Source organism: Oncorhynchus mykiss, chromosome 2 (genome assembly GCF_013265735.2).
Source record: "Oncorhynchus mykiss isolate Arlee chromosome 2, USDA_OmykA_1.1, whole genome shotgun sequence".
In the NCBI taxonomy this organism is placed as follows: Eukaryota; Metazoa; Chordata; class Actinopteri; order Salmoniformes; family Salmonidae; genus Oncorhynchus; species Oncorhynchus mykiss.
In genome coordinates, this window is record NC_048566.1 from 30,761,163 (window position 1) to 30,773,403 (window position 12,241).

The window sequence follows — 12,241 nt, forward strand, 5'->3', positions numbered from 1 at the left end:
GGCTTGTTTTGGAAATAAAGTCTAGGCTGGCTGGTAGGTCTTTCTTGCAAAAGAGATTTCATCATAGTTTAATAAACCTGGTAGAAAAGGTTGAATGGATCAAATGGACAGAAACGGAAGAGTATGTGTATGAAAACATTTATTGTAGACTGTGGCTTACATCATGACAACAGATCATGTATTACAGTTTTAGAACAGACTACCACATTCTCATTTGCAAATTTTGCTGACCATAAAAACAGAGTGAATTGATCTCTCATACATCCAAAATAAAATAATGCGATCAGTTAAGTAGATAAATAACAGTTAACGCTCAAATTCCTACACTTTTTTGGCAAAGTGCTGTATTATTCCAGTAAACTAAATCAAAGCAAAAGTCTAAAAAAAATGCCACCAAATATTCTTCACACAGGAGAAAACAGGTTTGCTACATTTGTGTATAAAAGCTGTACATGGGCTGGGTGGTTCACGAAGAGAAGCTACCTTCTGTATGCATAGTTGATTTGCTTTTGTATGTGTTGTCCTTTTGGACAACAGTTCAAGTTCTTCATTAATGCATTGTCATTATACTGTTTAACCTGGAAGGCACGTGATCCACAACAAATTCAAGGCATAAAACAAAATACAAATCCCTGTTATTATCATCAAGAGCTCATACAGACAGCTGAGGACAAAACAAAATGTCTCCTTCCAGCTTCACACATCAAAAATGAGGACTTAGCCATCTCCTCCATTCCCTTCGTCCTGTTGCCCGTGTCACAACAATGCAGTACAAAAATTGACGCGTCAAATGATGCAAGTTTTGCAATCTGACACATCTGAAAATAAAAAAGATACACAAATACAATGACTAGGCTTAAATCACTTCACTATAATCAGTTTACAACTATATAGACAAAACCAAACAAAACCACCTTAGTGCTTCTTAATGCTACCATGCTAAATACATCTGAGTATGTATGTACTGTGTATTTCCCCCAATAAGTACAAAGAAACAGGTGATATTAGGTCATAATATAAGGTCATAATAATTAGGTCATGTAAATGATTGAGTTTGCCCTGGATACTTGACTTTTAGAGGTTCTGTGAAACTTAAAATAGGCTACTTAGGTGTTTGAATTGTGTCTCTCTGTGCTTTCTTACCACAAGAGCGCACAGATTCATGTTGTCACAAACTTGACCATTTCAGAACAAAGTCTTCAATTTGCAAACATTGTTAAAGTAAAGAAGAATATACTGTAAAAGCAAAAACAATAGTAATATAAACTATTGCAAGGTTAGAGTTTGCCGCTACTTTTTTGGTTGATATTTTATCATAATATTATTAAGTTATGTAACTAAGCAAATAAAGAACAGGGTAAATATCTATCTCAAAACAATGGAAAGTACACAGAAAAAATATATAAACAAAAATGAAAAAAAGACAGTTTCACTCCATCTTGGGGTTATAACAGTCGATTGAGAGAGTAGGAGTTCATTTTCACAGTCCTTGGACAAGCAAACGTTCAAATTCAATTTTCTCGAGACGCACACGATTCTTTTAAAAGGTCAATCATTGATCACAAACATTACCACAAGGCAAAGCACACTATGACAAATTTGGAAGGTCTCCAGTATGTACAAAGACAATTAACATCGGTCAAGTAATCTGCATTGTAGTAAAGTGTAAAGGTGATTGGCTATGACCCTGAGAAGTGGACTGCAGATTTAGAACAAACAATGAGAGATAAGATACAAAAACACATTTTTTTTCTGTTTTCTAGCGCTATACAACCATGCAACAAATCACACACTAACATAGTCACACCACTGCTTACAAACATACCTATGTAGATAAACACTCATACTAACTTCATACTGATATGTAATATACGGTTTTTTCTTTTTAAAAATATTTTGGACGTTTTTTTTATAATACATTTTACATTTATTTTTCATCTTAAATTCTACTTTTATAACAAGGCGTTAAGTGATATTTAACCCAGTATTTGACCAACATTTCCTCAATCAATATTGTGAAAGTACTGAATTACTAAGTTCAAGGCAGGTTCACCCATAGTCAAGAGAGGGTGATGATTTTGAAAAGTAAGTTGACAAATTATATTAGTTTGTCATGAAGTGATAGAGGAAGCAATTTCATAGGAGGGACATTAGAAACAACTTTGTTAATAAACTGTCCTAATTACAAGTGAAAGACATGCTCCTTTTCTAAATGCCTACTCCTACTCTAAAGACATCACAGTCATTCTATTAAGACACAAACCCTCTTCTGATAGCACACAACCACTCTATGACAGCATACAACAGCTCAATGACATCACTTACAATGTCACTACGACAGCATACAAGCAACTCCATGATATCAATCAATGACATCACACAACCATTCTATGGCCGCATACAGCCACACTATGACATCACACAAACATTGCAGTGTGGGTGAAAGCGGAGAGTGTCGCTACAGGTGTAATATCTGATTGAACCAGTCTCTCCCAGTTACCATGTGGTGGTGGGAACCTGCAGCGGAGTAAAGTGACCTATGGCATTGATTCTAAAGGAGTCCTCATCACGTCTCTTCATTCCAGAGTGGAGGATCGGTGGATGGAGGGAAGATGGAGAGCATGTTGCAGGATTAACTCTTTTTCGTGGATCCAGGTTGAGACAGATGGATGAATTGATGGATGGAGGGTAAGGGATAGGGCCAGGACCTCAGTAGTTGAGGTGCCTCTGGCCAGGCTGGTGTAGATAGGTGGTGGTGGTCTTGGCCTGCTTGGCCCCTCTAGTGCGCAGCAGGTTGAGGCGGCGTAGGGCGTTGCGGGAGAGGAGCTGGTGCTGGGCGGCGCCACGTACCCTTTGGGCCAGGCGTCCGTGCTGCTGGACCTGGTCTAGGAGGCCTGAGGCCCGGGCTGAGACGGCTGCTGCATAGCAGCCAGCATGGAGCCCGGCTCTGCGCTGCACTACCATCTCTGGCCTATAGGGGGAGACAGGAAGGGGGCTGGACTGGTTAATCCATGTTTTTTCTTCTTCAATTTCTGCCTAAAATGACAAATCTAACTACCTGTCAGGACCTGAAGAATTTGTTCTTAACGGACTTGCCTAGTTAAATAAAGGTTAAGTGAAAAAATGTGAATGTAAAAAATATTCTCCTACATTCATTTCACATTTTAAAAGTGTTTAATTAATTTCACATTTAAAAGTGTTTCCTTTTAAAATGGTATCAAGAATATGCATAATATTCTTGATACCATTTTAAAAGGAAACACTTTTAAATGTGAAATTAATTAAACACTTTTAAAATGTGAAATGAATGTAGGAGAATATTTTTTACATTCACATTTTTTCACTTAACCTTTATTTAACTAGGCAAGTCCGTTAAGAACAAATTCTTATTTACAATGACGGCCTACCAGGGAACAGTGGGTTAACTGCCTTGTTCAGGGGCAGAATGACAGATTTTTACTTTGTCAGCTCGTGGATTCGATCCAGCAACCTTTCAGTTACTGGCCCAATGCTCAAACCACTAGGCTACCTGCCGCCCCCAAAAAATATATTATATAACACATTAGATCTAATATCAAAAAAATATAACACCTTAGATCTGGTAAAAGATAAATACAGATAAAGATAATAATTTTCTTTCTCCATCATTGAAATGCAAGAGAAAGGCCATCATATAATATTGCAGTTTAGGCGCCATTTAGATTTTGGCCACTAGATGGCAGCAGTGTGTGTGCAACATTTGAGATTGACCCAGTGAAGCATTGCAATACTGGACAATATTTTGCATCAAGTCTGCCCAAATGTGCCAAATTGGTTAATTGATACATTTTGAAGTACATAACTATAGAGAACATACATTTTTTTTGTTTACACACTCCCAGGAATGTCATACATGATGGATCATTAGCTTACACACTAACTTTCACACATCTGGGACCCTCAGGATGACAAATCGGAGCAAGATTACTGAATGTAAGTACATTATTTACCTTCAGAGGTGAATGTATCAAACCAATTGCCGTGAACAGTTTGTTGTTGTGCACTCCTCAAACAATTGCATGGTATTTTTTCACTGTAATAGCTACTGTAAATTGGACAGTGCAGTTAGATTAACAAGAATGTAAGTTTTCTGCCCATATAAGACATGTCTATGTCCTGGGAAATGTTCTTGTTACTTACAATGTCATGCTAATCACATTAGTGCACGTTAGCTCAACCGTCCTGGAATAGGGACACGGATCCCGTAGAGGTTTAAGCATAAATTCACTAAATGTAGGTGATGAAACACTACTGCCAGAATTTTTGCAGCAACAAGTCCTACCTGTGGCAGGGGGTGTCAAGCGAACGTCGACCCGGCTCCTTGACTACGGCGGCAGGTACGTCAACAAGGGGGAGACAGAGATTGAGAGGGAGGTTGAGGGAGATTCGTGGGGGACAGTGGGTGGTGTACACAGACATGCTGGGGTGTTCTATCAGCAGGTTCTCCAGGGGACTGGTCTCTAGTACCATAGGCTTGCCCCTCCTCCCCCCGCTGAAGCAGGGTGGGGGAGTGACGAACCAGCTCTCCTCTAGAGAACAGGCCTCCGGGCACAGGAAACCCCCCTCTTCCTCATCGGGATCCCCATCCTCGATATCGGCGGTGGAGTCCAGGGAGGAGCAGGAGGCATAGCGGATGGGGGAGCTGGCGATGGGAGAGGGGACGACCACAAGGTCCTCCTCCTCCTCTGAAGTCAGGTCCACCTCAGACAGGCCATCACCACAGGGGCTAGAGCAGGCCTCGGCTGGGGAGAAAGGCAGGGATTGGTTAGGATACATCAGCACAATTAACATTTAAATAAGAAATGGAAAGTTTGTTTGCCAAAGCATGTAGGGTAAATGTGTGAAAATGTGTTATACAACCATTGAGTTTTATAATTGGCGATAAAAAAAAAAGCTCCCTGTAGCAAAATATAAAAATGCAATATGATGGTCTTGAGCTCAACCTGGGTGGGATAACAACTCAGACTTTAGGGGGCAATGTGGCACAGAGAAAATGGCTTTAGCAATCAAAACAAAAACCATCTTTCCCCTGATGCATAGGTGTCAAAGCCCTACAGGCACAGCGCAGTGTTCTGTCTGTCAGAATAACATGCCTGACCCAAGATACTAGTGTGTGTGCGCAAGAGCTGTCACTCATAGGATCAAGCAGCTTCAGCAACTCCCTCTACCAAACTGCTGCCAAATGCTTTCCAGTCTTTCCCAACTCTAGAATGCACCAAAACACTTTTTTTCCACTAGCTAACTATCTCAAAAGGATAGGAGAGAAACTAAGTTTCAATAGAATAAATCTAATCAAGTTAAATGAGGTGGTTTGGCTGGAGCGAGAAGTTGCATTCACTGCATCCCTGGGCTATATAGCATGTCTTGCTTTGAGACTTGGTGGTGTTACTGTCAATAGTGCTCTAATAAGTCAGAATAATACACTGCCATGTGGGAAGTATGATGGAAAAAGCAACTTGATACAAGATGGGAATCAAAGCCAGCAGATTGCTGTTTGGTTTCCCATTATACTAAAAATAGCCTGCACGGACGTCTGGCCAAAACTTCATTCCTGGCCAAAGTTTAAACCTGACTGTCTTTTTTGACAGAATCTCTGATAAACAGCTGAGTGTGTGCATGTACATGTGTGTGTAGATGTTTTCCTCTGTGTTCTTTGTGTATTAACAGTGTTCTTTGTGTATTAAGTGTTCTCTGTGCATAACAGTGTTCTCTGCGCATAACAGTGTTCTGTGTGTGTATTGGATGTGTTCCCTTGTGTGCAAGATCATGAAAGTTTTCCTCTCTTTCCTTTTCAGATAATGTGTGCATAGATGTGTTGTGTTCCTCAGAGTGTGTTCATTTCTGAGTGTGTTATGGTGTATATGTGTGATATAAATACACCCACTCCCAAGGACACCAGTTCCCATCCTCATCTTTCTCTGTCACGCATGTCAGCAGCAGTGCAGCCACCTTGTTTACTCAAAAAAATAAAAATAGTAAATCTCATCTGTGCCGACACACACCCTTAGTTTAGCTGCTAAGCAACACAGCAGAACCCTAAAACGGCTTACATTCATCATCACTGCCTCTGTAAGGCTAATTGGGACCTGTAATCCTCTCACCATCCACCTTGTGTTTGTTTGTGTGTGTGTGTTTGTGTGTGTGTGTGTACTGTATGTGTGTGCGCACACAGGAAGGGGGAAGGAAAGCAGTCCACGCTATTGATATAATAGATTAGCAGTTTAGAAGAAGTAGGAGACTAGTGCAACTTGAGGTGTTGAAGTGTGCCAGGAATACAGCTCGTACACACTAAGTAGTACACACTTTAAGTGTGTGGAATCAATCCCTACTGTAAAATAGGTCACGGTAATGCAGTCTGTGCAAGAAAGAATGTTTCAACGCTTTCAGAGACAAAACATCTGACCTCAAGTGTCTGCTTACTGCATTCACTCTAACAGTTCTATAAAACAGACACGTAAAAAAGGGTTTATGATACCATGTATCATCTGATATTAGAGATTCACTGTGATCAGATGAATCATTATTATATCATACTGTTCTATGATCATAATACAGTTTGGGTAAGGCTACAGAGTGCTTGGACTGTAGGGTAATTTATCAACCACCTGTTTGTAAAGCATTATGAATGCTTTTATAGGTATTCAAGCATTTACATGGAACACCTGTAATGAATGATGTGTCACATGGTTTATGAACACATTGTCAGCCATAAAGCATTTCCCAAAGGTTGTCGTAAGAGGCCATGAGCTACATATGTAAGACAAGTCCTATAACGAATTATGGCGTGATAGACGACGCTATAAATGCATTAATCCCAGGTGGTTTGGGTCATAGACCGTGTTACCGACTGGGGGCAATTCTGGAGGGGAATTCTGCTGGGCTGTCTGCCCACACTTCTCACTCCTCAGAGCCCAGAAGGGCAACTCTACTGGGCCTATTTGTATCTTCCTCCACTTAGCCCCACATGCTTTTGTTTGACACGATTACAGACATATTGCCCATATACTGCCCCATATCCCTTCCACCACCCTCCCCTACAGAAGTGGGCCAGCAGGATTCAGTCTCTCACACCTTGAATATTCACACACTTGTGGAATATGAGATGTGTCAGAGACAGACGGGCTGGATGCACTCCCTTCCCCCAAAGAACAAGTGTGTGCCAGGTGTGTGTGTGTGTGTTATTGAGCAGCATTTATAAACTGTATATGTATAGAACCATGCATGTATGGGCACACATGTATTTGTTTTTGTGTGTATGGATATTGGGAACCTTGCCGGGGCTTAGAGTAGCATCCTTGTGTCTGCATTTGTGAATACAGGTGAACCTAGGTTGCATCGGTTTATGGAGACTATAAGGCACCTAAGGACTGCATAGCCAAGCAGTTGGATAAGGTCATTTCATAGACGTTTATGAGATGTAATATCTGATAATATGCTCACATGGAAAAACAAACGCTGCAGTGGCATATAATCATACTATACCGGCTCCGACACTCGTCGGATGTGGCAGGGCTTGCAAACTATTACAGACAACAAAGGGAAGCACAGCCGAGAGCTGCCCAGTGACACGAGCTAAATAACTTCTATGCTCGCTTTTAGGCAAGTAACACTGAAACATGCATGAGAGCATCAGCTGTTCCAGATGACTGTTTGATCACACTCTCCGCAGCCGATGTGAGCAAGACCTTTAAACAGGTCAACATTCACAAGGCCGCAGGGCCAGATGGATTACCAGGACGTGTACTCCGAGCATGCGCTGACCAACTGGCAAGTGTCTTCACTAACATTTTCAAACTCTCCCTGTCAGAGTCTGTAATACCAACATGTTTCAAGCAGACCACCATAGTCCCTGTGCCCAAGAACACTAAGGTAACCTGCCTAAATGACTTCCAACCCGTAGCACTCATGTCTGTAGCCATGAAACGCTTTGAAAGGCTGGTCAAGGCTCACATCAACACCATTATCCCAGAAACCCACTCCAATTTGCATACAGCACCAACCGATCCACAGATTATGTCATCTCTATTGCACTCCACACTGCACTTTCACACCTATGTGAGAATGCTATTCAATGACTACAGCTCAGTATTCAACACCATTGTGCCCTCAAAGCTAGGGACCCTGGGACTAAACACCTCCCTCTGTAACTGGATCCTGGACTTCCTGACGGGTCTCCCCCAGTTGGTAAGGGCAGGTAACAACACATCCGCCACGCTGATCCTCAACACGAGGGCCCCTCAGGGGTGCGTGCTCAGTCCCTTCCTGTACTCCCTGTTCACTTATGACGGCACGGTCAGGCACGACTCCAACACCATCCTTAAGTTTGCTGATGACACAACAGTGGTAGGCCTGATCACAGACAATGATGGAACAGCCTATAGGGAGGAGGTCAGAGACCTGACCGTGTGGTGCAAGGACAACAATATCTCCCTCAACGTGATCAAGACAAAGGAGAGGATTGTGGACTACAGGAAAAGGAGGACCGAGCACGCCCCTATTCTCATCCACAGGGCTGTAGTGGAGCAGGTTGAGAGCTTCAAGTTCCTTGGCGTCCACATCACCAACAAACGAACATGGTCCAAGCACACCAAGACAGTCGTGAAGAGGCTACGACAAAACCTACTCCCCCTCAGGAGACTGAAAAGATTTGGCATGGATCCACAGATCCTCAAAATGTTTTACAGATGCACCATCGAGACCATCCTGACGTGTTGCATCACTTCCTGGTATGGCAACTGCTCAGCCTCCGACACAAGGCACTACAGAGGGTAGTGCGTACGGCCCAGTACATCACCAGTGCCAAGCTTCCTGCCATCCAATACCTCTATACCAGGCGGTGTCAGAGGAAGGCCCTAAAAATGGTCAAAGACTCCAGCCACCCTAGTCATAGACTGTTCTCTCTGCTACTGCACGGCAAGTGGTACCGGAGCGCCAGGTCCAAGAAGCTTCTGAACAGCTTCTACCCCCAATCCGTAAGACTCCTGAACAGCTAATCAAATGGCTATCCAGACAATTTGCATTGCCCCCCCCCCCCCCCTTCTACACTGCTGCTACTCTGTTATTATCTAACTCTACCTACATGTACTACATGTATTATCTAACTCTACCTACATATTACCTCAACACCGGTAGCCCCTGTATATAGCCACGCTATTGTTATTTACTGCTCCTCTAATTATTTGTTATTCTTATCTCTTACTTTTTTAAAGGTATTTTCTTAAAACAGCATTGTTGGTTAAGGGCTTGTAAGTAAGCATTTCACTGTAAGGTGTATTCTACCTGTTGTATTCGACGCATGTGACAAATACTATTTGATTTGATCAGTTAACTTTTAGAAGGTAGTGAAGTTCCCACCATGTGACTGTATGGAAATGATGCTAACTGTTGAAACCATCTGACCTGTTTTGTACATGGATACCAGGAGGTTATGGTGTGTGAGGGGTTGATTGTGTTTAGAGTATGTATTTGCATTTTTGTTTGTGTATTTTAGTGTTTATGTCTGTGTATGTTTCGTCTGTGTGTGTCTGTGTATGTTCTGAAGCTCACCCAGATAGTCCACCAGGATCCACTCTTCACCCTCCTCCTTCTGGCCAAAGCCCTGTTCTCCAGGGCCTCCCCGGCTCACCTCCTCCACATTGTCCCCGAACAGGACACTGGTGAGCCTCTGGAACATACTGGAACTCCTTGGGGGGGGGCACAGAGGGACCAAGGGGGGGGGCTGAGCGGTGCGAGGAACAGGCGTTTTGGTCATCAGCTGCAGGTGTTAAAGTGCTTCAATAAGGTACGGATGTCTATCATCTGAGGGGAGCTGTGTAAAGTCTGGTCATAGCTCACCTCGACGTGTGCAAAATTACAAAGGACCTGAGAGACAAAAGGGGAGGGGGAGAAAGAGAGATAATACGTCAGACCATATACATGAGCTTATAAAGACTTGTGTGAAAAGGGAGGGGGAGATGCATACAAATATCCTTTAGCTTTTGGGCAATTGGCAGGAGGAAAACATGGTTCAGACTGAACTGGAAGGACATCCATGTTTCGTTCTGGCTTACTAGTTTTAGAGTACACTCCAAAATAAACACTCTCTGCCAATAAATAGGTTTTCTATATCTCTAATACTCGATAATAAAACATAAAAGTGTAGCCAGATCATTCACAACTGTCACAAACTTCAAAGAGGCACCGTATGTGGTCATAAATGTTTACAGGTGTGGGTATTATTTGATCTACCAGACATCCCTCATACATCCAATTATGGAAATAGACCCATCATCAACTAGCTGCCAACTGACATAGACATACTGGCCAAATATGTGTGGGCCTAATAGGTCTGTAACCTATCAGCTTGTTCACTGATAGGGTGGTCCTTTATAAAACACACACTATAGTGCTGATTATGCTGTATCTTCACCTAGGGATCAACTCTCTGTGGCCTTACAGTCCAGTATTGGTGGTATAGGCCTGACCTTTCTTTGCAATTCGACCTCCAGTCCCACTGACTAGAGTGTAAAAAGCCAGACAGCATTTGTCTGCTGATAAAGTTAACTACTGCCCCCACACTGACACACCAGGGATACAGCGAAGCAGTGACACTGTTTTCGGGTCATACATTATGACCCCTGAACTGAAGCAAGATCAGTGATACACAACAACCAATATTCTGCCAGACAACATTGAATTCCTGCTGTGAAGCCACATTTGTCAGTGGAATTGTAAACTATGAGTTGTATGCATGTACACATGTATGGTAAACAAATACAGAGCTGTGCAGCCAATAATTAGAGATCTGTGGGTTTGTAAGATCTGAAAAGCTGAGAGAACTACAGTTGCTTCTTTATGATAATGTTCAAAAAGGACAAGATAGTTGTTTGGTAGACCTGACACAAAAACTGAAACCTGGTCTGCCAGATAGGCTACAGGCAAACACACGTTATGCCAGAATTACAGGTTTGCCATATATTACCTAACATCAGACATATTCGTCAGAAGATGTGTAGGATGCAAGCGATTGCAAACAAGTCGTTCTTTGAGTCAATGTCCTCTTATTTGTTAGATTCAACGACAAATAAAGTGAGCAGCTGTGCTATGAGGTTGAGGGACTGAGGACTTTTCTATGGGACTTTATCTACAGTATGTCCAATACGCAACCGGGTTATAATCTCCTGCACCTGTTCGTCCTTAACAAAATATCGCGTGCAAGCATTTTCTTCCCAGAACGGTGGCTCTATTCAGATCGCAAACACGGAGGGGGGATGAATGCGTCGTGATATTGGCAACATTAAAAAGGCAGAATATGATTATTTACGGAATGAAACGGTAGGTTAATGTGAGAGCTCACTGGATAATATTTTCTTGTCGTATGTATTTGGATGGTTGGTTGGAGGCCTGTCGTCGACACCTTGGAATAGAGAACGTTAGGAGCCGTAACGATTACGTCATATGGATATTCTCCATGAGTGTTACACCCAGAGCAAAATGCCTTAAATTGTCTCTGTAATAAAACAAATAAATCCCTGAAAATATGAATTAAATGTTCAGTTAGTGTCTGTGGTAGGCTGTCTGCTTGCGGGATGATTTGTTGACTAGCATACAAGCGGAGGGTGTATAGCGTAACCCAACACCTCTTAGGCGGGTCGCAGCTCCTACAATGTTCAACTGCCAGCAAAGTTTAACTTAAAAAGTACAATTCTGTTTTGTGCATTTAATTAGCTCCTCCCTCAATAGATAGGTAGACATCTAGACCTTGCCATTTTAATAACTTTTCATTAGACTGCGGTCTGACTCTTATTTGGCAAAAATGGGCCGAGAATCTTATTTTTGCTACACAAAACACTGTTGGTGCATAAAAACAGTGGAAATAGGCTATGTATTTGTGCTAAACCATACTTATGTAAATAAAGTAATGTCAACAATGGCCTACAATTAAAATGCAAAAGAGAACTGTGTGTTCTTTCAACAACAGACAACAAAGAGACCCCCCAAAAAAACTCACCTGCGGCAAGAAAAAATGTTAACAGCAAAGGACGGATATTTAGTGATAAAATCCTTTGAGGTAGATTGTATCTTTTCGAGAATATAAAAAAAAGTTTTCTTCACGGAAGAAATTTAGTACATGGACCTTTGTTTTCGGAACAACACAGTTCGTTACTTTTCCGAGCCTTTCCGAGGTCCCACTGTTCCCTTTGTTATTGTTGAGGCGAACTAA

The 12,241-nt window shown here is 42.1% G+C and overlaps 1 protein-coding gene across 1 annotated transcript; it reads right to left on the minus strand.

Moving 5' to 3' along the window:
- Nucleotides 1-122: 122 nt before the first annotated feature.
- LOC110486727 (tumor protein p53-inducible nuclear protein 1) lies at nucleotides 123-12,241 on the minus strand. The gene is made up of 4 exons (XM_021558542.2): nucleotides 12,029-12,241; nucleotides 9,586-9,900; nucleotides 4,322-4,781; nucleotides 123-2,971 (listed from the first exon to the last, which is right to left on the minus strand). Exons 2-4 carry the CDS (start codon nucleotides 9,788-9,790, stop codon nucleotides 2,710-2,712), a joined length of 927 nt encoding a protein of 308 aa, XP_021414217.2. The 5' UTR covers nucleotides 9,791-9,900; nucleotides 12,029-12,241; the 3' UTR covers nucleotides 123-2,709.